Raw genomic sequence first — 27,270 nt, forward strand, 5'->3', positions numbered from 1 at the left:
AAGTTACCTTACCTTGATTTGTTAATTGATACTTTTAAAATGAATAATAAGCATAAATGTGTGAATAAAATGTATTTATAAACTTGTAAAAATGTATACTACTAAATTTAACTTATGGGTGAAATTGTAGTGCAATTTATATTTTTTTAAAACAGCAAAGTTCACTAAAATAACAAAGGTTACAGAAATGTTATATTTAGGATATAGTATTAAAAAAACACAGACATTAACTGAAAAAACAAAGGTTACAGGGACGTTATAGTTAGGAAATATATATTTTTTAAAACCTTAGGAATTCACTAAAAATAACTATGGCCATTATAGTTAGGCTCTAATTTTACTAGCTAGTAATTAACATAAAAAAAACTTAGAAATTCACTGGTAAAAACATAGTCTACAGGGATGGTATAGTTAGGAAATAGGCATAGAGAAAACTTTGAAATTCACAGAAAAAACCAAAGGTTACAGGGACGTTATAGTTAGGCTCACATTTCACTCATACAAACCTGAAGAAATTCAGCAATTATAGTTACCTAAGCTAATTATAACTCGCGCCCCGCAATGACCCCTTGTATTACATCACTCTTGACAAGAACAGTGACATCACTGATGACATGTCCAAAAACATCACTGACATGATCACTGATGATATCATTCAGAAAAAGTAAACTTCACTATACTTCATAAAATGCCATTTAGATGTTTTAAAAATAGGAAGACCCAGGTGAGAGACGAACAGAGAGAACTCACTGTAACCTTATTTACTACTACACACACTTACCACCTAAAAAGACAGTTCTCATTCAATAGTCCTGTCTCTTCTGATCCACTAGTCTTAACACTATTGACCAAAGTAAAATGTCTAATCTTATATAATTAGTCTATTGCAAACCAAAACAACACCATTCGTGAACCTGGAAAGAGGCTTTAGTGCACATGTCAGATTTACACAAACCACTACAACATATGACTAGTAGAGAGGTCTTAGCTGACTGGCCACTGTGTCATAAACCACTAGTAAGATTATTCTTCATCCTGGAGAAAGATGTGAGCAGAGAGGTCAGTCTGTTTTAAATGTATACAACACCGGAACATCACACTAGAGAAAGGTCTTAGTGAACAGATTATTTTATTGCAATTTGCTAATACAATCATTTATCACAAAGGAGAGAGGTCTAAGCAAACTGGTCAACAGAGCTATACTCCGTCTTCACTGTGGAGTGAAGTCTCAATGAACAGCTTAGACAGTCGCAAAGCATTCCCATACACATACATCAGCAGGGGACATGTGTCAGTGTAGAGGCTAGTTCACTGATTAACCTGCTTTAAAGACGGGATTATAGATCACAATGACATATGTTAGAAATAGTATCACTCATTAGTAGTACAGAAAGAATAGCAATTTAACACAAAGTCTGCTCCCAGTGGGCAGGAGCTTTGAAAATGCTCCCGCCAGCTGGGAGCAGACTTTTGATCTGTTTCTCTGCCTGTACTGATGCGCATAAGGAAACAGATCAATATATTGCACCCACCGGGAGGGAGCAGCATAAGTAGCTGCTCCCTGCAGGCAGGAGCAATGCATACTCCTGTGTCATGCAGGGAGCTGGCCTGGGCAGCGAGATCCCTGTAACTCCCTCTGCAGACCCCAAGTGAATGTCGGTGGGTGCCCTGAGTTGGCACTAGGGCACCTAACTCTAATTAATACGAGCCCTGGGGGGATGGGTTCACCCTGCCAAAAATGGCTCAAGGAGGGGGTCGAGCGGCCTCCCTCCCTTTTATTTTAAGTAATGGCCCTGGGCGATGGGGTCCCCAGTGCCTAATAATGCTTGGGGAGGTGGGCCACGCAACCCTCCTCCCCTTTAATAAACAAATACAGCCAGGAGGGCCCAAGGGCCTAAGGCTTGAGGCGGGGCCACTTGGTAGCTTTGGAAGTGTAGTTTGAGAACAGGAAAGGTATTTCTCTTTTGTGGGTCTGTGTTTGTATTAGGCTGTCTCTCCCTACAACCCTCATTACATTTTCCCAAACTGCCTCCCATTTATGAGTTTGTATTCACCATTTTTCAGCTTCTTCTCCTTGTTCCTCCCGCCTTTCCTACTGCCCAATACCTAGGCATGCGGAGATCATCACCACCACCATGGCGGAGAGCTCCGCACGGAAAAGATACGACCTGCAGAGCTTCACCCGTACATTTGTGAATAGCATTTTGTTGTATGGAGTAGTTTTACTGTAGTACAACTTCATGTACAACAAAATGCAGTCTGTGAAAAGGCTCCTATAAGCCAGGACCTGTATGGTTAATTACATAGCCTGGCTTGGATTAACAATCCACTTCTTGACATCTGTTTCATACCAATGTGATATATTTTTTCTAATGGTAAAGAGAGCCTTACAGAATGATCATCCCAATTCTCAATGCTCAGGTTTGAATGGCAGAAATATGCTCCAGGGGATTACTCTTACATTTGTAGTACATTTCTGAGCTTTACGGTATTTACATAGAGAGCTTGGAGTACTTTTGCAGAGCTAGTATATTTGTAAATTTCCATTGAATCAAGAATATATTCATGCACATTTTTCATCAACTGAAATTTTGCTTGAGTAAATTAGGCTGAAATGTTCATATTGAACAATTAACTTTTTTTCTCAAAAAAAATAAATCTGTATCATTTTTTTCTCTATAGCCCTGTTAAATACAGGGTTGTACTCTCCCTTTCAGATATTGAAAAGGAATTTATACTTGACTTTCACAGAAGTAAATTAGCATGCTCCGTGAGGTGTGCAGTAATCCAATCTGGCTTTGTGAGTGTTTTCTACTAGGTGGAATGCCCTGAAACACTCCTCGTCAAACCATAGTCCTAAATGTACAATGGTGCAAACTCTGCCACACTAGCATTGTTTCCACCATTGTAAAGGCACTTTGCTGTGATAAAATTCCTCAATACGATTGCAAAATACTTTTTTGTGCATCTAAATGCTGCTTGGATGCTCAAAGAAAATTGTGATTCAGAAAATTTGAGATTTACCTCAAGGAGACATACAAAAACATATTCTTTCTAAGGCTGGCCAGGCGCAGTGCGACAGACTTTTGGTCATCAAATACCAATTGGCATAGACTTTCAAAATACCTCTGCCTTCTTTGTGGCATATGTATAACCTTAACATTCCTGTAGTCTGACCATTCATTGCTTGTCCAGCTCCGAGGAGCTGATTCACAAAAAGTAGTCGAAAATGTACTCTCCTGTAGGATTCCTTCGGCGCTTGGAATAAAATCCCAACTCTCATGTAATTCACAGCTCCTCAAGAAAGGCTGCAGTATCGTATCTCCTCAGAAGCTTTTGTTTCATTCTTTAGTGAACTCCATGTTATATTTATTACCACGCACGCATGTGTAAATTTATACATGAATGAATGTAACCCAACAGTGCAACTGGTTTTTTCCGTCTCCATGCAAAAGCCCCTTTCCAGCAACCCTACCATTTTCGGGAGTGTTCCTCCATTGACCAATCCTAAATATGCATTTACTAATGCCTATGACATGAGCAAATTTAGCAGCGTGTTCTGGGTGAGGCACTCCCTGCAAAAGATTATGACTACACACAAACCTGTAAATATGTGAGCGTTCATCACTTTTGTAGAAGTTATTACCCAGAAATTCCGAGACACCACCCTTGTGAGGAGATTTACTCACACATAATATTATGCCATACCTGGTGTAATTGTCTGCCTCAAGGTGGCATGTCATGCTTTTTGAGTGATCAGTCAATGCGTTCAAGCCCATGCTAATGTTTTTGATATTCTGAAGACAGCTTGTGTCATAAATTCGCCAGATGTGTTTAGTATTCTTTTCTGTCTGTGCTGATGTTGTAGTGTCTGAAATGAAAGATGTACAAACACCACTCACCTCCTTCTCTAATTCACCCATCGAAAAATGCGCGCTTTATGAAAGTTGTTCCTATATATACGCATGTGTACGGGACTTTAATAGAAGCAGTATGGTTTCCATAGAGTTTATGTTTTTGGATGCTATTTTTGCAATGCAAAGTTCCAAAATCAGTGTTCTCTGGAGCAACTTGTCTGGGAGCTCTTAGGAAGTCAATGTGACACTGAATATCTAATATGTATGATGTATTCTGTTGCATTATTCATACCGTCCATTCAAGGTAGACACAATCCCCAAACCTACAGCGGATCCTTTGTTGCCCATGATTAATTTTGTCTGTGATATTCATTTGGGGCTTGGTGACAGAATGCGGTAACTCAAGAGGATTTAGCTGCTGTACCTAAGGTGAGCATGGGTCAGTGCTGTGCATCTAATCATGTTACGCCCTCCCCCTCCAAAGAGATCAAGAATATAGAACTGACTGACTATGACACCCCCCACCCCCGCCCTCTTACCATGCTATTCCTGAATGCTTGTAGCATCTTCGACAACGGGTGGTTTGAAATAGAGTAAGAGAAAACTGATTCCTTTTGCTAAGGTGTCTCAGTAAACTTAAAGTCATGCGGGGCCAACAAACAATACTTTGGGGGCACAGAAACTCTCCATTATTAAATTACTGTAAATAGTAGAATGGGTAAAAGTTAAAAAAGTTCGGGAAATGGGGTGGAACATGGCATCATGGTCGGATCAGAGTCGGATCACGGCAATCTAGCAGTGTCCGAAGGGCTAGTTTGGCAGATTAGTGTGGGGGTGGGTGTTTTTTGGCTGTATAGGGCCTGTTTTATTGTCTGCTGGCCTGTTTTTTACTGTTCATTTCCTTGTCATTAAAACAAACATTGCCAGCAACAAGCTAAAATCCATGCTCTCTACCATACCTTGCAAAATACTTAGGGCCCTATTATGATGTAGATCGGAAAGCCGCCAACTGCAGGTCAGAGGCTTTCGACCAACATCTAAGGTTTACAGTCCGACCACCCTATTACAATGAAGGCGGTCAGAGTGTAAACCGGCCGGTTATTCCGGCTGGCTTCAGACTGGCTCAAGGAGCCCATCGACTAGTTGGAACGGCAACATAATCCCTTAAGGACGGCGTTTCCGCCGTCGCGATTACAGTGTTGATTTCCGACAGGCTTTTCATGTTGGGCTATCCGACATGAAAAGCCTGTCTGAAAGCAACTTCGGGGGCCCCTAGCTGGGCGTCCATGCCTTTGCCTCCGGTTGGGGGCCTGGGGGCCTGCCACGCAGTACAGGGATTAACAAAAACTCCCATTTGTCTATGGGAGCTTGTGCTGCGGCCAGTTTACGACCGCAGCAGAAGCTTCCATAGAGAAATGGGAGCTTGCGACTGGTGCGGTTGCATCGTAATGGCGTGTCGGTACCTCCGACCGAAGGTCGGTCGGTCCCGAGATTACGGCGATGTTGCCCGGAGGCAACTTTGACTGACATCATAATGAGCTCCCTATTCAGCATGTCGTAACAAGTTCACAAATGCCCCAGTTTGCAAACATGGGCTACTTTTGAGCTAACTAATTCACTAATGGGGCCACTTTCATTTTGGTGCCTGGGTCTATTTTCTATCCCAGTCCAACCCCGCATGGGGTCCCCGTCAAGAATGACACAGTCTCATTTGCCCACTTCTGTGTTACCTTACATAGTTTAGAATGCTAAGGGAGAGGGTTTACTCAATGGCCAAGCCACTGCCGGCACCACCCTTGGGTACAAAATTGGCTAGCAATGGTTCTACCGAATATGGCATTGGACTGAGCCTCCACTTTAGGGAGGCCAGCCCACAACCATTTCCTGTGGCACCTATTTAATGCAGGGAAGCGATTTAACTAATGGTGGCCTTGCAGAGGAAGCACCTGAGAATAGCCTTACCATGCTGGGAAAATGTCCGGTACATTTTTTATCGGTGTTCGGAAAAATATACCTCTATTTTTGGGGTACCCTTGCAGAACCTGCATTCATGTAGGTAGCCACACTTTATGGGAGCATGCCAGCGAGGAGTTGGAATCATGGGCCAGCGTCTTGGTATTGAGTCATGAGGCAAATAATGAAGGGTGGTCATTGGGGAGAGGGGTGCCATGTGATCGTCATGAGAGAGCAGAGTGGAGGGGGCAAGGACGCATAGACGCATAGCCAGCATAATATATTTCATCTTCAAGAGCTGTCTTTGGGAAAAAAGACTGCCACAGAGGTGGGAAAAGTTTAATGTCTTCTGCAGGTGTGGCAGGTGTTTTCTCTGTCACAATGACTGTTGAGTTGTCCCTTCACATCTAAACGCGACCATACGCTATGTAGTGATTTGGCCAAAACTTGTGCATTGATGGTGTCACGACTCGAGCCTTCAGCGCGGCGCGAGGGAAGCGAGCGCGGGGCGAGGGACTACATCTCCCAGCATGCGGAGCGGTAGGCACGCCCTCGGGACCTATATAGGCCCCGCCTTCCTTCGCTCCGGTGCTTGTCAATCAGAACTCGAATCCCAACGAGCCCAGAACGCTGCTAGCGTTCTCCCGACGTGCCGAGAACTATTCCAAGCTGTGCAACTACCTGCGGCAGATAACCACCACGGGGGACGAGGAGCCCCGACGCGAAGTACAATTCCAACTCGCCGAAGACGCTTACATCTGCCTGCCCTCCAGAGAGTCCTCTACGGAGTTCTCGCGCCCCGCCTACCGGGGCTTCACCTGAGCTGCAACCCGCAAGTCTCCCGACTTCTACCCGACCCTTCACTCCCGTTCTGACCTCGGCGCTACCACATCCCAATCCTTCCGGGCACGAACGCAGGGACGCCTTATCCGGACGCCGCGTTCGCCCTCCAAGGGTTGTGGTACCGCTCCCGTTATTCTTTGTGGCTTCCTTCCGGTGCACCTTTCCCGATTACCGGATTCTGCACGGTGCGACAGGAACTACCTGCGTCTTGCAGAACACTCCTTCCGTCCCGCTTGGAGCCGATTGAAAGGCTCGGAGAGCGACCAAGGTTTCTTCTTCCGTATGCGCTTGAAGCCGCGTGAAAGGCTTGGAGAGCGGCATAACCCACAGCATCATTTCGAGGTCATCCCGCTGGACTTGTGAGTACGGTCTCAATCTTGGGGCTCTCTGTAAATCTCTCCTGTGCTATGGTCCAATCCTGATTTCCGTAGCTCACTCTGTTCTTTCTTTCCAGGGTTACCCGAGATCACGGTTCCTTTCGGAAGATCACCTCACCCCCCCGGAAGTCTTACCTGTCCCCTTTCCGGGGTTCCCTTCCATTCCTTCTCCCCCTTTAGGTGGTGTGTCACGCTAGACGTATCATTCAGGGTTAGGCGGGCAACACCACATAGGGGGAGGGGAGTATCAGCATCGCTCCCGCTGTATCCGGCGTACAAGGTGAGTGGTTCTCAACCTTGTATCTCAGATCCTGACAGGTTGACAAGCCCACGAATACGTACAGCCTGAGCGATGGATGCGGATACTACCCTGACCGCTATATTGGAAACCTTAACGGCCTTGCGAGGAGAAGTGGATGCCTCTCGGGCAGAAACCTCCGCTCTTAAACAAGAGATGGGCACTATGCGAAGAGAAGTGGCAGGCCTCTCCCGCCAAAAGGGTACAGGGGCAGGAGGAAGCTCTTATATCAGAGGCTGGACACTGCCACCCCCCTTTTCGCAAACGCCTGCTATGGATGGGGGAGCTACCACGGCAGTGGGGGGACAGGGCACAGGGGTCTTCCCACATACCTCCTTTGCTTCAGTGCCGCAGACGGGTTCCACTCCTATACACGTCATACAGCCCATGCATCTTCCCCTCGCCCCTCCGGAAAGGTTCTTTGGGGACCCAAAGAAGTTTGGAGTATTCATGGGGCAGTGTAGACTGCATTTCTTGTGCAAACCTGCGGTCTTTCCAACAGATCAAGCAAAAACTGCTTTTGTGCTGTCTTACCTCGGAGGCAACGCAGCGAATTGGTCTTTTCCCTTGATAGAACGTGACGACCCGGTGTTATACCACTTCCCGAATTTCTGCGTAGAAATGCGACGGCTGTTTGATCGGAAGGGTCATCAACTGTCCCTGGATAAAGAACTCCTCACTCTCAAGCAAGGTACTCAGGACTTGCTTACGTACATTACCACTTTCAATAGGTTGATTGTGGAGACTGAGTGGCCCGAAGAAAAGAGGACGTCGCTATTTTATCAAGGACTACGAGGGGAGTTGAAGGACGTCCTGGCCCAAGTGGTTCAGCTACCTTCTACGTGTGATGATCTCATTGACCTACCGTCCAGTTAGACCATCGTCTTCTGGAACGAAAAGGGGATAAGCTACGACTAGAACCACGATTCATCCCTTCGAGGCCCAGTGTTAGTCCTGAGGACCGAATCTCTCCAAGCGACGGCTCCGAGCCTATGCAGATCGGGGGTATACGAGGCCCCCTGAGTCCAGCCGAAAGAGAGAAGAGGAGAAGTCAGAAGTTATGCTTGTACTGCGGGAAACCCGGGCATTTCATCAAAGAATGCAAGAGCCGGATGAAAACGGCCAGTCCAGGAGGACCAGTGCACAAAACTCTGTCGGTGGTTAACACAGAGGCAGAATATCCGGAAAACCAACATCCTCAAACAGGTTGGAGACCCCCTGTTTGAGGCCTATGGACACGAAGGTCTCACCCGCAGTCGCTAACACCTTGCAATCCTCCGTGGCCCACATGAACATTTGTGCGGTTCTGGACTTACCCTCGGAGATATCAGTGGTTGTCCATGCCTTACTGGACTCGGGGGCAACTGGAAATTTCATAGACCAACAGTACGCCAGAGAGCTGCATCTGCCTTGCGATCAGAAGGAGGCGCCTGAGATGGTGAAGGCGGTGGACGGATCTGCTCTAACGTCGGGTCCTGTGCGGTTTCACACACACCCACTCCGGATGCAGATTGGAGAAAACCATGTCGAACGTATACGTTTTGACCTGATCGATGCTCCCCAGTTTAAACTGATTTTAGGAATGCCGTGGTTGACCTTACACGACCCGCTGGTAAGATGGGCCGCGCGCACCGTGTCGCTGAACTCTCCTTTTTGTCGAGAGCACTGTACCAGGGAAGTAGAGAACCACGCCCTATCTAAGTCGAGTCCAGCAGCGATGCTCGCGAGTGCAGGCGTGGAACAGCAGGTATGCTGTCTATCGACCCTACCGGCAATATATGATGAGTTCAAAACAGTGTTTGACAAAAAGGAAGCCAGTCAACTGCCCCCCCACAGGGAGTACGATTGTGTTATTGAATTGGAAGCCGGGGCTAGCATTCCCTGCAGCAGGGTCTATGCCCTCACCGAAGCTGAAACAACCTACCTGCAGCAATATCTAGCGGACATGTTGGCATCGGGATTCATACGCGCATCTTCCTCTCCCGCGTCCTCGCCGATCTTCTTTATACCGAAGAAGGAAGGGGGATTGAGAGCCTGTATTGACTTTCGTGCCATTAACAAGGTGACCATAAAGAATCGGTACCCGCTCCCCTTGATTCCCGTGCTGCTGGACCAGTTAAAAACAGCCAAGGTCTTTACTAAGCTCGATCTTAGGGGGGCGTATCATCTGGTCAGGGTAAGGCGGGGGGATGAGTGGAAGACGGCGTTCCGAACAAAGTTCGGGCTCTACGAGTACCGAGTGATGCCCTTCGGTCTCTGCAACGCCCCCGCCGCCTTCCAATTCTTTATGGACGAAGTGCTGAGAGGACTCTTGGATGTCTCCTGCATCGTCTATATAGACGACATCCTTGTCTATTCTGTCACCATGGAAGAGCACGTGCATCATGTCTCAGAGGTACTAGAGCGACTAAAACGATACTCGCTTTACGCAAAACTGGAAAAGTGCCTATTCCACGTCCCTGAGGTAGACTTCCTGGGCTATGTCATCGGTCCGGGTGGAGTGTGCATGGATGACAAGAAGACACAAGCCATTATCCAATGGAAAACTCCCGCCTCGGTGAAATCCTTGCAAAGTTTCATAGGCTTCGCAAATTTTTATCGAAGATTTATACAGGGCTTCTCTCATATCATCCAGCCACTTACCAAATTGCTGCGAAAGGGAGCTACTTTCGAGTGGTCGGAAGAAGCGGAACAAGCGTTTCAGGCCCTGAAACAATGCTTCACTACCGCACCGGTGTTGCGGCATCCAGATGCGACGCAGCCCTTCGTATTGGAAACGGATGCGTCGCATTTTGCAGTTGGAGGCATACTGTCGCAACGCCATCCAGATACGGGCCAACTCCATCCCATCGCCTTCTTTTCCAGGAAACTGTCAGCGTGTGAAATCAACTATAGTACCACGGATAAGGAGCTGCTGGCGATTAAGAAAGGATGTGAAGAGTGGAGACACTACCTACTGGGAGCTCGACACACGGTGGAGATATTCACGGACCACCGGAATCTCCTGTTTCTGAAGACAGCCAGGGCTCTCACTCCCAGACAACTCCGCTGGTCTTTATTTTTTTCCGACTATGATTTTGTGATTCGGTATCGCCCAGGACCACAAAACGGCAAAGCAGATGCCTTATCCCGACTTCAGCACCCTCAGGAACCCAGTGACTTACCCCTCGAGGAACCCCCCATCATCCTGCAAAAGGCCTCCTTTCCAGAGGATCTCCTTGCCGCAACCAGCATTGACGACTTTCTAGCGGATGTACGAGCTCAGACCGAGAAGATGGACTCGCCTGCCTGGGTAGCAGAGAACCCCTCCCGTCGTTTCGCCTCTCAGAGCCTCTTGTATCATGAGAAAAAACTATTTCTTCCTGCCGAGGAGTTACGGCAGCTGGCTCTACACTGGGTACATGATACTCCGTTAGGGGGGCATTTGGGAGCCCGCAAAACTACGCACGCCCTGCAAAGATACTTCTGGTGGAATACCTTGGGACCAGATACCATAAACTACGTCTCGGGGTGTGCTGTGTGCGCTCAAGGTAAAGCACAGCATAGGAAGCCGTGTGGAATGCTGCGTTCGATCCCGATTCCTCCGTATCCCTGGCACACGGTGTCCATGGACTTTATCGTGGACATGCCCCCTAGTCTGGGCCTAACTACCATCTTGGTAGTAGTTGACCACCTTACTAAAATGGGACACTTTCTTGCCCTTGACAAACTGCCTTCGTCCTCCGAGCTGGCCCTCATTTTTCTGCAACAGATTGTGCGGTTACACGGAATACCGGCTGTTCTCATCACGGACCGAGGGACGCAATTCACCTCTCGCTTCTGGAAGGCCTTGTGCGTGGCGATGAGCATTGACGCACGCCTGTCCACAAGCTATCACCCCCAGACAGACGGAAAAACGGAGAGGTTAAATCAAACCTTAGAACAATACCTCCGCTGCTTCACGATCTCACATGAGGGGGAGTGGGGCAGACTGCTGTGGCTAGCGGAGTTCGCATATAACAACGCCGAGCATTCCTCGTTGGGGTGCTCGCCTTTCTATTGTCTATCAGGTCACCACCCTAACATGCTACCCTTCGAATGGCCAGTGCAAACACTACATCCCACCATACAGGAACATCACTCACACCTGCGTTCCGTTCTCCAGGCAGCCAAGGCAAGATTAGCAGCCGCTCAGAAGCATGACAAACAGTACGCGGACAAACGAAGATCTCCTGAGCCAGCGTATGGGGTGGGGGACAGGGTGTGGCTTAACACTAAGTACCTAAGGTTCCAGGGCAACACCCGTCTGCAGCCACGATACGTAGGGCCGTATGCCATAGAGAAAGTGATAAATCCAGTAGCCATGAAGCTAGGCCTCCCCGCGTCGTGGAAAATCCACCCTGTATTCCATGTATCGCTGTTGAAACCGTGCCTCCCTCATACCAGACTCCATCAAAAACCCCTGCCTCTCTTGGTAGACGAGGGGGAGGAATATGAGGTAAAGAGGATTCTAGATGTGAAACGGGTGAGGGGGAGACTCCTCTAACTTATTGACTGGAAAGGATACGGACCAGAGGAGAGATCGTGGGAACCCATAGCTAATTTGCACTGCCCTGATCTACTGATGAGATTTCACGCAACCCACCCTTCCACACCTGGAGGCCCGTCGAGACGCCGGGCGCGAAAGGGGGGTTCTGTCACGACTCGAGCCTTCAGCGCGGCGCGAGGGAAGCGAGCGCGGGGCGAGGGACTACATCTCCCAGCATGCGGAGCGGTAGGCACGCCCTCGGGACCTATATAGGCCCCGCCTTCCTTCGCTCCGGTGCTTGTCAATCAGAACTCGAATCCCAACGAGCCCAGAACGCTGCTAGCGTTCTCCCGACGTGCCGAGAACTATTCCAAGCTGTGCAACTACCTGCGGCAGATAACCACCACGGGGGACGAGGAGCCCCGACGCGAAGTACAATTCCAACTCGCCGAAGACGCTTACATCTGCCTGCCCTCCAGAGAGTCCTCTACGGAGTTCTCGCGCCCCGCCTACCGGGGCTTCACCTGAGCTGCAACCCGCAAGTCTCCCGACTTCTACCCGACCCTTCACTCCCGTTCTGACCTCGGCGCTACCACATCCCAATCCTTCCGGGCACGAACGCAGGGACGCCTTATCCGGACGCCGCGTTCGCCCTCCAAGGGTTGTGGTACCGCTCCCGTTATTCTTTGTGGCTTCCTTCCGGTGCACCTTTCCCGATTACCGGATTCTGCACGGTGCGACAGGAACTACCTGCGTCTTGCAGAACACTCCTTCCGTCCCGCTTGGAGCCGATTGAAAGGCTCGGAGAGCGACCAAGGTTTCTTCTTCCGTATGCGCTTGAAGCCGCGTGAAAGGCTTGGAGAGCGGCATAACCCACAGCATCATTTCGAGGTCATCCCGCTGGACTTGTGAGTACGGTCTCAATCTTGGGGCTCTCTGTAAATCTCTCCTGTGCTATGGTCCAATCCTGATTTCCGTAGCTCACTCTGTTCTTTCTTTCCAGGGTTACCCGAGATCACGGTTCCTTTCGGAAGATCACCTCACCCCCCCGGAAGTCTTACCTGTCCCCTTTCCGGGGTTCCCTTCCATTCCTTCTCCCCCTTTAGGTGGTGTGTCACGCTAGACGTATCATTCAGGGTTAGGCGGGCAACACCACATAGGGGGAGGGGAGTATCAGCATCGCTCCCGCTGTATCCGGCGTACAAGGTGAGTGGTTCTCAACCTTGTATCTCAGATCCTGACAGATGGGTAAATAGATCAGTAGCTCTCTCAGTACAAATAGATAGTAAATGCGCAAACATGTAATGCTTATATGTAACCTCCCTCCCCCTTAGCATGCACAATTTTGAATCTTCTTTCAACTCCCCTTTACTATACCGTGCTCTGATGCTCCCACCTAGGTTTGCCAACACAGACATGAATATATGGAATACTTATCGCCGACTCCCAAAATAAAGGGTGCAGGAAAAACATTGGCAGTCAAAAAATAAATTACGTAATTGACAAGGATAATGCTACACCAGAATTACCATCTGGTGATTCTGCAATTCTGCATCACCGCCTTCATGAAGAAAATACTCCTATAGTAATTACTGATGAGCGATAAAACATACAGAGTGTAGAACATGTATTTAGCATATACAGCTTGGGTGAAATGTTCCTCTTCCTGCTAAAAATACAGAAGTACAAAAAAAACTACACTTCAGGGTCAAGGATAGAGCTCCTATGGGGCATCTTGGTCCTGCATGACTTACTGAGTGTTTAGTGACCAACCATAACCAAACGTTCTTATAGAAGAAGTTGATAATGAGATTCATGAATTTCAAGGCCACTTCTCAACTGGCGGTATTTTGGGCAGAAACGTCCGTATTCTTTGGCAAGAAAAGAAATTTGAATTGGAGTTTCAACACTAAAAGCTTGTATCCCTGGATCATAATTTTGCATTGCAACTTCCAACCACAAAAAATATACTAAACAGATGTCATTTCTCTTCTCTTTGCACAGCTTTGTCGAACCCAATTCAGACCTACAGCTGCCCGCTCTTCTGGACTGAGTATGAGGAGCACTGCTACAGGTTCTTCCCTGTGAATAAAACGTGGGCAGAGGCCGACTTGTACTGTGCAGAATTCTCCATTGGTATCAAATCGGCAAAACTGGCCTCCATACACAGGTATGTGTCACCATTGTGGATGGGTTTTGCACAATGACGTCTACTTGAGGGATACGTGGCATCAGGGAAAGTATCCCCATATGTAAACTCATGTTAATAAAAAACATGTGACTTCTAGTTTTGGCAAATTCACCATTAATTATATGTGTTAGAAGCCCTTACTTTACACAAACACTTTCCCTGGCATTCATAAATGTGACAGTACTAACCAAAAATCAACCACCCTGGTTACCAGGGGAAAATACAATAAATGGCTGCAGTCTTATTAATTCAATTTTTTATTTTTAAAGTTGGCTCAGTAGATACATTTATTTCCATTGAAACAAATCAAGACCTAAATAGTGTGTCACTCAGTAAGGCTGTGAGTGATGTGCCCAAGAACACAACCATATGTAAAAGATGTCTCGCGGACAGCAATAGAACAGTAGCTTATGTCATAGGGGAATAAATCTTGAATCATGTATCCTTGTGCATTCTATCTTTTGGAAAACCATTAGGTAATGCCACAACAAGTGCTTCTACTATTACAAGAAAATTCAATGTATGGCACAACTGATAATCCCAAAAATATTTGATGCGGTTGCTGTTGGATCTTCATATATTTGTGAAGAAAGTATGTTAGAGGGCACTGTTTCCCAAAAATAGGGTGAACAAATAGCAAACAAATGTGTTGCTATGTTTCTATTTCTAGTTCCACTAGAAGCCCTTGATATAGTCCTGAGGAAATCCCCACAAACGTTTCCTTTCTCACTAGTGGCCGAAATGCACTGTCTAGAGCGTCCCTAAGAGGATTTTTAATTGTTATAAACAAGTATTGGCAAAGCCAATAGGTCTCGCCTTTGGGACCTTATAAGTGGTTAGTTATCCAGCACAATATCCTTGGTGCAACAACATCAACTGTTGCATGGCTAAACACTTATAAGGTCCCAAAGGCGAGACCTATTGGCCATGCCAATGCTTGGTTTAAGCAAGTAGGGGAACAAAAGGAGGCTGGAAGCAGCAAGAGGGCTTAGTGGGGGCCAAAGGAACATGTGTGGGTGGAGGCAAGTTTTTAAAGCAGGCGGGTAGCGGATGCAATATGCGGATGAGTAGGTAGAAGCAGCAGTGGGGGCAGGAGTGTGGGGGAAGATTTTTAAAGGGGAAGGCAACACTGGAATGTGGGGCAGAAGCAACATGGTGGCACGAGTGAGGGGCAAGTGCAACATGGGGTGTTGGTGGAAGAGGCAACTTGGGGGGGTGCCATTGGGGTGATCAAACGGACGAAAGACAGAAATGTGGAGCTGGCATGGTAAAAGGACACAGGGAGAAGGCAACACAAGGGGATTGAGGGTCAAGTACACAGACCAGAGGCAAAAACAGAGAGCCCAGCAGAGGGGGGAGAGTTTGGGTGGAGTACAGGAGGGAGATAGCTGGAAAATACATGCACTCTCGTAGAATGCTTGAAAAAAGTAGGTCACCGAAAAGCTGCAGGGGAAGAACTTAGTAGTGTGTCCATGCTCCAGGGAAGGGACTACCAAAGGACAAGAAGAGGAAGGAAAGCCAGCAGTGATACCAAATATGAAGGAAGCAAACGAGTGACATTGAAGCCAGGCAATAGAAAGCAACAGACGAGCTTTAAGCCCGCTGTAAGATACCAGTATGTCTAGCAACAGACAGCACATGTGCTGTCTTTGATGAAACCTAAACCAGTTTCAAGAATGTGGCTATTGAAGCGTGGAGGACAAAGGGTTACCAAGTGAAACTTAAGAGTCCAGGGGTTGCAGTAGCTAGCCTATGGGTGGTTTAGCCATGATGTGCACAGTTTGAATTCATGGAGGGAGCCGTGATTTGTGTTGACAGAGAGAGAATTTTCGAGTGTTAGAAATGCCCATAGTTTATTTTTGTGGAAAACCACCTTGCTATTGTGACTGCCCAATATGTCACCTCTTAAGCATTTCAATGAAAAGTTCAAGTTGGACCCGCATTTTATTGTTGCAGGGTCCTCATTTCAACGCACACAGCCGGAAAGCTCTCAAACCCTGCAGAGTACACGATCAATGCATTGTTTGTAAAGCGGCTTCCGTTGCCAGATAGCGCCTTGCAGCCTTCCTGTGCAAGGAACTGTGACAGATTGTGTGTCTGCCTCCAGAACTGAGAGTGGGCTTTGTGCCGCGCCAAGCTTCCTCTGAAACCAGAGAGACTGCTTGGTTTCTTTCCTGGAAATATGCAGATTCCAAATTCTTAAATTGGTCCCCTGGAGAGATGACATCACCGCCGCGAGAGTCCAGGGAAGTGTGTAATCTCTCTTTCGAAACGGGTTGAGCCCATGGTTGCAACAGGGTATGCTGATTACATTGAATATTGTTCCCAGTGAGTTAACCCTTCGGTTGCTGTAGTTCGTTACTTTTTTAGGTCTGGTTGAACTAAGAGTGCTTTGGCCAGCTGGTGCACTGACAATGTGTGGCTATCACAACACTATATTACCACCACTCCAGCAGCAGCTTTTTGTCCTTCTAATATGTCAGTCACTTAGTGACGGTGGGCACCATCGGCTAAAATTAAGCACTGACTGTAACTCTTTTGTAAGTGAATTAGATTGAATACGTCACATCCCAATGCTCAGCATTTTGTAGCTGTTTGCTTCGGTGTACCGCAAGTAAGTGAACATAAACATAGCTGACTAATGGCGACTCAATCAGGAGCTGTTATGTCGGAGGAAAAAGTCAAATTTACACGAAAGTTCTTATCAGCGACTTGTTTTATTTGTTCCAGTTTTTTCCAGGCCAAACCAAAGCTTGATGTAAAACCCTCTTGAGAAAAATGTATGCAACTCGGTGAAAAGGTATTTTTCTTATTATTTTATGTTAGTGGTGAGCATGGCTACAGTCAGTTAGGTCAGACATTATACATACATATCAGTGATATGTCTTCATAGTAGTCTGGAAACGGTACATCACTGTCTGAAAATGCATCAGAAGCCCAAGCAACTGGCACTAAAGTGAGCAATGTCGGTGTCAGCTGCAAATAAAATATTTCATGTTGGCTTTGAATCACCCGTAAACAAAGGTGCCTTTTCTCTTTGCTCCCCCCCTCCCTTGTCAGCCCATGCCCTTCTGCCGCACGACAATAAAGAAGCTCTCCCTGGGCTCCATATAAAGCACAATCACTGCTGAATCAGCAGAAGTGCAATGAAGTGGGTCTGCCTACGAAAAGATGCCGGCCCACAGCACATCTAAAGAAATGAAATCAGGAGCGATGACGCACGCCGCTGAATGTAAACAAACGCGCGCGTGAAAGACAAGCAGTTGAGAAGGGAACAGGCAGCAGCTGTTTTCAAGCACACTCGTGCTTGTGGCGGCATTTGCCGTGCAGGAGCGAGCAGCAGCCAATTAGCATGTGCGCCGCTGCTCGCTCCCGCAAGGTGGATGCCGTCACAAGCAGGAGTGTGTGCTTGAAAATTAGCAGAGCGACTGCTAAAGGCCCTCCTATGCAGCGCATGTGCGCTGCGTAAGCGAGACCTAAAAACAAGGAACAGAATGAGCCATAATTTATTTTGAAGCAGTATTGAATATTGTTTCCGCAAATTCGCCTTGAGGGGACACACTCCCGCGCTGGTGGAGAATTTGAAAAGATTCTCGTAAATTCACAGAAAAGTTGTCACCACTTTGGTCCTTTAGTATATTTTGCCCATAAGTCCATTAAAAACAATGTAAATGTGCGCACTAAACACATTTGTGTGCAATGTGTTCAGTGAATCTTGGTAACATGAAATACACAGGGGTATATGATTCAAGACTTGTGGACATTCCAGCATTAATAAGCTACTATTTTTGAGGGGCAGGCAAAACAGATTTATCACACGGTTATCCAGACCACTCATTATGAGACCTTCAATGCCATTTAACTTTTGCTTTGTGTGAGTCTCTGCAAAGATGATTTAGTTGTCATATGACATGCATCACTCTTAAATGGTCATTTAACATGCTAAAGCAAATGATTAAGGTTGCAGTAGCATGCTAGAGCAGGACCTCCTGTCCAAAAGCCAGACAGGGTCTGTGATAATCAGGAGGAAGAGCAAGACATCAGAGGATGATATGTCCTGGGTAGAGATTTAAAACAAATCTTCCCACATATCAAGATTAATTTATCCTTCACTGATCCAGTTCAAAACAACAGGAAAAATTAATTTCAATTCAATATCAGAGGAAGTAGCATGAAACTCTTCCTCTACACAATGCAGCAGGCATGTTGCTCATGAGAGAATGGAAGGTAGAGGAGTACCTTATTTTTCATCGATCTTGGTTTAATGTAAACATGTGGAAAGATTTAATGGGGAGTTTCCCTCTCTCATTAAAGTAGTCTCTTTGGTGGCTGCCCTTACCTTTCAGAGTTGTTTGTAAGTAAGGAAGATCCCCATGCTGATATGATTGAGAAGAAGGTGGAGGTGGCAGTTAAGATATCTTATTCAGTTTCCAACTTTAGTATACATGCCAATACATATAACACCTATGCTGAGCAGTTTCATCTCTGAGACTTTCAGCACTAGTCCACTGGAGCCCTGTTTCTCTGACTCTTTCGGTTCGTCAGGCTCTTCAGTGGTGCCTGGAGTTAGGAAATCTGGATGGGGTATTTTGTTAGTTTCTCCCCTCCCATGGTCCTGGCGATGGAGGCAACTCTGAAAAAGTAGTCTGTCCCGCATCGTTGATGCTGACAAACATTTTCTACCTTCTTCCAAGATTGTTGATTGTCGTTCTGTCTTTTTTTCCAAAGATGCATTCTATTTTACACTGTTCCCATGATCTAGTTCTTCCAGTGTTCCTTTCTTCTCTTTCTATGGATGTTGAGGGAAGACTGCATACATTTGATGTTTATAGGGCACTTTCCGTCTATTAAGTTAGACCAGCTTCTTTTCCAAGGTTTAAGTCTCCATTCAATAAGTTTTGGCCTGTATGTAATTGCATGATTCCAACTTCAGCTGCTGTGAGCCTTTAGATTTGTTGGCTATCTCAATAGCCTAGGACTGTGTGAGACTTGTCTTACCTTATCCTGTTATGCTCACTCGGCAAAGGAACTCCTCAACTTCTTCTGCAGCTTTCAAACTTGCCTCTTGCAATGAAGCTACTTGGTCATCTCTTTATGTTACCTTTTCAACTGCTAGTTGGTGCTGGATTTTTCTGTGAACTTTGGTTGTTATGTGTTTAGCCCCATGCCTCCATGAGATGTACTGTTATATCTGTTGTTCATTTTTTTGCTCATTGAAGATTACATTGGTTGGCACAAATCAATGCCATTTGTCCTAATTTTAATTAGGCCCATAAGTCACTTGTGAAGGTTTAGTTATTACCTCACATTGTAAGGATTGGAACAAGTATTATGGCCAAGGCAATAATAGCCTTGTTACTTACTGCTGACCTTCATTACTCCAACTCCTGGTTTTCCTGGTCACAGTCCTAACTTTTTTGTACTTTCTTTTATAGAGTTTTATATAGCGCAAACTAGACCCGAGACATCGGGTATCAGAGCACTTTACATGAGCACCAGTTTCGTTACAGATGGACACATTCATTTTTGTTAGGCACGGGGAGATTACTTCCTGCCCCTTTCCCAATTTTGTGGTGTCCACAGAACCTTTGGAAAATTTTGAATTTTCAAGATGTGTCTCTGCGGATTGCTGACCTTTATACCCTGTAGAGGGGATGTGACTTAAGTTAGAAACCAGAATGAACTTAACATGCCTGTATATTGGTATTTTGTTAGGGTAGGTAAAAACTATGGGATGAGGCAGAACTCACATTGTAAGGACTGTGACAAGAAATGCTAGGAATTGGTGTAAAAAAGCCTAATGGTAAAAAATAGGGTCATTCATTGCTGCTATAGAATTTCTTGTCTTCAGTTCTCAGAGTTCCTTCCAGCTTAGGTTACTCTTAACTATAAACCTAAATATTTATATTGACCTAAGCATCAAGTTTAGAGTCTCCCAGCTTTCACATACAGGACAACTTTTTCATTCCAAAAACTACAATTTGTAATTTCTTGTCTTTACACTGTGCGATGTCTCCTACAATAGGTGGAAAATACATTAAGCAGTTACTCCATCGTAATAGAATTCGATCTAATATGACCAAGTCATCATCAGAGAGTAATATTGTAAAGTCTCTAGCCTAAATTTTATGAGGAAATGCATGGGTCCCTGACTAAACTGCAGGAAAATCAGCTAAAATAAGGCTAATGAAAGAGGTCCCAATCAACAGCTTTGCTTTACACCATTAGCAATATCAATGTTATCAATAGGGACTTTACAAAGTTGAGCTTTTCATATCTAGATGCTTATAAGACTTCCACTAAACTGAACAGAGACTGTGAAATTCCAGTCCTTCACAATTTGCTCAAAAGCACCCTCCTTTCCTTATGCTGAATGTCTCGAAGAAATCAACGAACCAGGGATAAAAATGATCCTCAATTGTCAAGTCAGTTGTCATGTAATTAACCACTCGCTGGATACCTGATTAGTTGTTGGTTGACTCGGGTGTGAGCACTAGTCAAGCAGCAACTACAATCCTTGTCAGGGTGAGGCTTAAGCCAACCCTAAATTAACCTGTGCTCAAACCTGGCATAGCTTGGCACAGAGCACTAAGGCTTAACTTTGAGATTATGTTTAAAGTATTTGTGCAGCACTTAAAACAGTGATAAACTGAACAACACCACACAATGAGGATCTCACATGTTAGAAAAATAAAACTTTCTTTAAAAAACAAAATATGACCAAAATGACAAAATTCCAATCAATAGAACCTGGGATATGCAGTTTTAAAGTTTTTAGTGATAATAGTGCCAAGAAGCACAAAAGGCCAACTGTGGATATCTGGTTGTGCTGGTCTGGGACAACGTCACACATTGTCTGACCGCGATGGAGTTCAGGCAGATTACAGGGACCCAGTTAGGACTGCTAAACAGAGTACCTTCATTTCTGGAATGCAGGGCATTGCGAGGATCTGCGTTGAAGGTGCATTGCATAGCCAAAATGATAAGTTGGTTCCGAGATGCAGCAAGGCTACGATGCGAGGTGTGAAGTCTCGCGCTGAAGATGCAGCACACAGACGGGGTGATGTGACAGTTCCGAGGAGCTAGGAGGCTATGATACGAAGTCTTTTGTCATTGTTGAGTGTGCCATCGATGAGGGATGCGAGGGCCTGTGCTAAGGATGCATCTCGCAGTGGCGGTACAGATGGCGCTGTGATAGTGGTGCAGGTTTTGGGATGGGTCCAATCCATGCAGCATGCTGTGATGTCTCAGATCTGCTTGTATAAGCATAGCAGCAGAGGAGATGCATCAGTTCTGATGAAGCCACAGAGGCGGATAGAGCACCCTAAGCCCACTTATAAGGGTTCAGGACTGGGATGGCATCACTTGGCAGTGTTGACTCACAGGTGGGAGAGTCCAGGTGCAGACGCAATGTTGTTGGAACCCTGTTGTGTCCCAGAGGCTTCGGATCACAAGGTCAGCCAACTAGCCCTTGGAACCACTCTGGGTTCTGAGTTCAGAGATGCAGGGCCAGTCCTTCTCACCCAGGCAAGAGGGCATCAGGCAGCAGGTCAGCACCTCAGGGCAGCATCTCAGCAGTTCAGAGCAGCAGTCCAGGAGAGTGGCAGTCTTTTCAGCAGCACAGCAGTTCTTCCGGGCAGAGTATCCACAGGTCCAGAAGTGTAGTGTATGAGGTCCAGTATTTGTACCTAGTTGGACCTTTGAGGTGTGAGAAAACTTCTAGAGGCATGACTTTGAAGTGCACAGGTGCCATGCTCTCCTGGTCCTGGTTCCAGACTAACTACAGAAGGAATGCAGCTCTTTGTGTGGAGACAGGACACAGCGTATTCAAGTGTAAGTGGGGCTGGGCCCTTCTCCTCCTGCCCACCCTGTCAGTGATGGCCCATCCACTTACACCTAAGCTCCTCATTGTGTGTGGTTCTCTAGGAAGAATGCACAAAGCCAATATCATGAATGATGTAATATGTGAGGTAACCATAACTTTTAGCACAGGTAACCATAACTGCTGAACTTCACTGGTTTTGTATGAGTGAAATCTGACCCTAACTACAATGTCCCTGTAATCTTTGTTTTTTTCAGTGAATGTCCAAGGTCATTTTAATTATATTTGCTAACTATAACATCCCTGTAACCTTTGATTTTTTTCAGTGAATTTCATTTTTTTTTAACTAGTAATCATGTTTTTAGAGTGGTGGAGAAAGGGGGCTTGGCCTCCAAACAGCTCTCAGGAATCCCGCTGTGTTAGGCTTACAGGAGGTACCAGGAGGGCTTTTTGGCCCCCATGGTCCCTCAGGAATAACGTGGACTTCATACCCCAACCAGTAGTGCACCATGAGCTTTGTTTGCAGAGTGGTGGAGAAAGGGGTTGCGGTCTCTGAAGACCTCTTAGCAATCCTGTTGTGTGGGACTTACTGGAGGTACCAGGAAAAGTAGTTGGCCGCCAAGGACGTCCTTGGGGGCCAACTACCCCTTTGGGGGGCAACTACTCTTCCTGTTACCTCCAGTAAGTCCCACACAGCAGGATTGCTGAGACCTGGTAGGAGGCCATGCCCTCTTTCTCCACCACTCTGCAAACTTACCTCTTGGCACACTACTAGTAGGGGGATGAAGTCCCCTTGGCAATCGAGGATCCTGTTACCTCCAGGTAGTCCCGCACAGTGGGTTTGCTGAGAGGTTTTTGGTTGCCACGCCTCCTTTCTCCATCACAGAGCGGACCTATTCCCTGGGCAAACTTCAGCCCTGGTGACCCCATCCCCCGTGGGGGACCTGGCCTCTCTTTTAGGGACAGCAGGGGAGCCTCAAGGCTCCCAGCAGTCCCTGCTGGCTCCCGGCCTCCTGCAAAAAGGCAGCATTGCTTTTGGACAAAGGGAGCTGCTAACATGCAGCTCCCTCTGCCCAAAAGTAATTCTGCTCTTCTTCATGGAAGTGAGAGCATTTTGAATGCTCTCGCTTCCATGAAGTGGAGCAGTGTTTGGTGGTAAGCCATAGCAACTGCAATGTCCCAAGGGTGGGCACCCCAGGACATTGCTGGAGCCGGCCCTGGGGGGTGGCAGTCCCCAGGTCCATCTAGGTGGTGGTCCACGATGCCGGGGGTCTGCAAGGGACCCCTTAGTGATTGTATTTGTGCCCTGGGGAGGTGACAGTCCATGGGGCTGCAGGGCAGGCTGTAGGGCATTTCCCACAATTTATTTTGATAAAGTGTTTGCCCGGGGAGGTGGTAGGCCCCCCACATATCTACAGTTAGTGGCAGTCCCCAGGGCTGCTGGCAGGCCCAGTATGCCACCCACATTCATATTTAAAAGTGCCCCGGGAAGGTTGCAGTCCTCAGGGCTTTGTTAAGCCCAAGGAGGAGAGCCACGTTTGCCCCCCTCCTACATTCATTACCTGGCCCACCCAAGGGTTATTGTAAAGAAATCTCGGGAGCCCCTTGGATTTACACCAAAAAACCAAAAGCACAATCTGCGTGACGACATCTACCTTTCTGCCAAATTTGGTGTAATTCCTTCCAGCAGTTCGGGCTGTAGGTTCGACAACGCGTTCCTATGGAAAATACCATTGCAAATGCACCTTTTTTTTGCACCCCTATTTCTCGGTCGTCACTTCACAGGTCACCCCAAAACTTTCCATGACACACAGAACTTACTTTGATATTTTTTGGGGAAAATTTATGAAGATTGGTCAAACAACGCCAAAGTTATAGGTGAGTCAAAAATGCTTTTCTAGTGATAAAATCATGAATTTCATATCACCTAACTGGTATGGTCCGTGTATTTCTAATACAATTGTGTTACCTACAATTATAACCTGTATTCCATTTAGAAATAAATGATCCAGAAGAAGATGTGATCCATGATTTTGAATATCTTGACTCAACCACTAGACTCATTTTCAAAATAAAGTTAGGTCTAGGTGTTGTTAATCAATGTTGAAAATTGATGGTGATGCTGTTTTAATACATGGCCAGAGGGGTGTGTATTTTTTTGTATATACTGGGGAAAGGTGGGGGATATTACGAAGCCTAAAACTCTGACATTGCATGTAATCTTTGATAAATATTGCCTGAAATGAAATTTGGTAATACTGTATTACATCACAGAAATAGGATGGCAGATTAACTCCAGCAAAATGCAGGTGGGAACAGCAGGTATATTATTTACAGAAAACCTGAGATATTAAATACTGATATAGAGGGATCTGGTTTCCCTAATTTTAAAGAATATCCCTCAGTGGACTCTGTAGGTCAAAACAAAGACATTTTACGGTATTACTGCCCGTCTTCCTCCTTTCAGAGCTGCCAATTTTGAAATGTTGCTATTATTCTCTGCATACATTTCACATTATCTAGTTAAATCTGTGCGGGGAAAAAATGAGTGTCAGTACAAAATTTTTGCAGGACTTGCAATGCCAATTCAGGCGCACACCTGGTTACCACCTGACTCAATGTTACCAATGAACTCTGAATGAGGGCTTGTGTATGAATCTAGTTTACACCACTTTAATTTACTGTATTGCAACTTGGTAAAAAGAATGATGTACACTACAACTTACACAGTTATTCAATAAAACAAAGACAACTTCCACCCCCAAGTCCATTGAAAGCTCATCTGTTAATCAAGAACAAGTACATGAAATAACCTGCAAAATTAAGATTGCTCACAAAAGTTCAAAATGTACAGCAACTGCTCTGATTCACCTAATTCGTACCTCTGCCAAAACGTTTCCTCTTGGGGCATAATTCTCATGATTGTATGACGGGATTCCGATACTGCTGCAGCTGAGCCTCATTTTTAAATTCCAGTCATTAAACTATGATACTAATACAAATAGAAATAACAGAAAAAGAAATTGGCCACCATTTTCATGCATTTTTTAGAATCAACCTTTAAAAATGTTATTTGGAAATATAAGTTTTAGTCACAATTGTTCTTTTTTATTTGAAGAGAGGGAGACTCTAGTAAAAATGAATTTGGAGCACCTGAGCAACAACAAAATAATATTATGTAATGACCAAAGTAGGTGTTTTGATTCCCATACAGCATTCTTATATAGCTCAATGTTAAGAACATCTACAGCTGGTATCTTAGCGCAAGGAAGATGTTTTATGTAGTCCCAAATGCCTTTTTGTCTAATTAAGGTTTTGTAATTTATGTACCCTGTAGCTGAAAGAGGAGTCAGTACAAAAACACTAAGATTCTGATATCTTCTATGTAAGATAGCAGCAAATTCAATATCATTTTCTATAAAAACCAAAACAAGAACTGGGCTACTTTCAAGCTTTCCTCAAAGGCAAACCTTGGATTTTTTAGTCTGTTGCTTTCCAATATATAACGCTTAACCTTCTCACATTCACTTTGCCAGCTGAGTTTATTATGCACTGCTGTTAAGTTTGAGAATTTAGTACCTAATGTGAAATACTATTATTAGCTTTCAGTTGCTCTTGCAAAGATTGCAAAAACATTTTTTTTGATAGAGTGAACAAATAAGCCGTGGTTGCCTCACATTATGTAAGATAAAATATTTATTAAAAAGTAAACTTTAAAGGTGTACAAGACAGCATCTCGACTAGCTAAATTAATACAAGCTGGTCTACTTCTTAAAATGTCGTCACCTGTTGGATGAACCATTCCATCATTTCTTACTTAAGTATACCTCTTCAAAATAGATTTGTTTTACAGGAGATCCTCTACTAGGACAATATTCCCTGCCTTCCAGGTACACGCTGGAGGTAGCTGAACATGAATCATCATGCAAGAGAATCTGTCTGGAACTCTGGCACTGAGTCGGAGGATGAAAATGCTTCAAATGCATTTGACTCTTATTGTGACCTCTAGTTGGTGCTGGCGTAGACAGTTTAGTATCCATATGCTGCAGTCCTACCTTTTGGCTTCAGATAGTAATCCACCTGCCTGAGTGTTTTTATCAGAAGTGGGTAGGTTTTATTAATGAGTTCTATGAGGACCTTGATCCATGATGTGAGAAATGTCAGTTTGTCAGTCAAAAAAGGATTATTTAGACAAATAAAGTCTGTTAAAGAGACAGATACACCAACATTATAAAACCAGTTATAAAATCATAACACAAGACAATTCTTTTTCATAGAAATGTAACTTCCACATCTTCAGAGTGCATTTCAGTCATAAGATATTTTGCAGCAACATATGACAGTGCATCATACTTTATAAATAATGTTTTTAAAGTCTGCTAGCGCAAAGATATTTACATGAAACAATCCAATAAAAACAGGTTAAGGTGAAGTTGCTATTTGAAATGCTGAGACATTTCCCTTCCTTCGCCTTGGTTTGTGCCATCACACCAGGAATAGCAAATAAAGCATTTAAACTAAGTCAGTTGGGTAACCGGTATATGTACAGGAAGACATATTCACTGCTACATCAAATCACCAACATTAGACTGCAAATCTTTAGTGCTGATTCCTCTTCAGGGGCGCTTGAGCAGTGCCTCACCACCTGGGACCTGCGACAGACACTATAAGATATCTATATTAATTATTTGCCCCATATTGCCTTTCAGCTGAGTCAGTGCTGCAACTTTGCAGTCTCATAGTGTAGTCCTCCTCTTTGCACCGCTGCTGTAACAAGTGTGCATGTCAGGTGGGGGAAGTATTTTGGCACAAAAAGCACACAGAGGATATTTTCCATTAAAGTCCATTAACAGAAGTGACATAGAGCTCCTGTACTCAGAATTAAAGTTGAGTAAGCCACCTGAGGACACTGTCGACCCAACATCAATGTGTTGTAAGTGCTCTGTCCAGCTTGAAGAACTGGAGAAGGTTAAATCTAAATATATGAATATGGCTACTCTCTCCACACCGTTCCCTGCCAATTGTCAAACAAGTGTCTTACATTTTTTTCTAATTGCTATATATATTTTTTAATTCATATTTAATGTGAGGTGGTAAAGTAGTCAACTACAGTCACTGTGTGAGATATTTCCTTATGACATACGGGTGCCATGTGTCATTTGGGGCAATGAGATCCTTTTATCATTATAGCATGGAGTTGCCAGATTTGACAATTTGCCTCTTGTGGAGATTACTATTAAATTGTTGATCAATTATATTTTGTGTGTGAGGTAAAATAATTTTTTGGTTAAACAGAAAGTAGCAAGGATTATGTTTTTTAAAGCAGTAAAGGTGTTTATATTTGGTCATGATAGAGTGAAATAAATGTCTTTGAAAAATGCCAAAAAGGATGGGGCACCAGCTTTCTAGCACTCATACAAAT

The 27,270-nt window shown here is 45.3% G+C and overlaps 1 protein-coding gene across 1 annotated transcript in view; it reads left to right on the forward strand.

Moving 5' to 3' along the window:
* Window positions 1–27,270, forward strand: part of CLEC19A (C-type lectin domain containing 19A) — a 246,174-nt gene that overhangs the window by 179,046 nt on the left and 39,858 nt on the right. Inside the window, exon 2 of the mRNA XM_085628854.1 lies at window positions 13,840–14,005. Within this exon, the coding sequence (XP_085484980.1) occupies window positions 13,840–14,005 (166 nt within the window). The remainder of the gene's footprint in view (window positions 1–13,839; window positions 14,006–27,270) is intronic.

The sequence above is a fragment of the Triturus cristatus genome, chromosome 10 (genome assembly GCF_964204655.1).
Source record: "Triturus cristatus chromosome 10, aTriCri1.1, whole genome shotgun sequence".
NCBI lineage: Eukaryota > Metazoa > Chordata > Amphibia > Caudata > Salamandridae > Triturus > Triturus cristatus.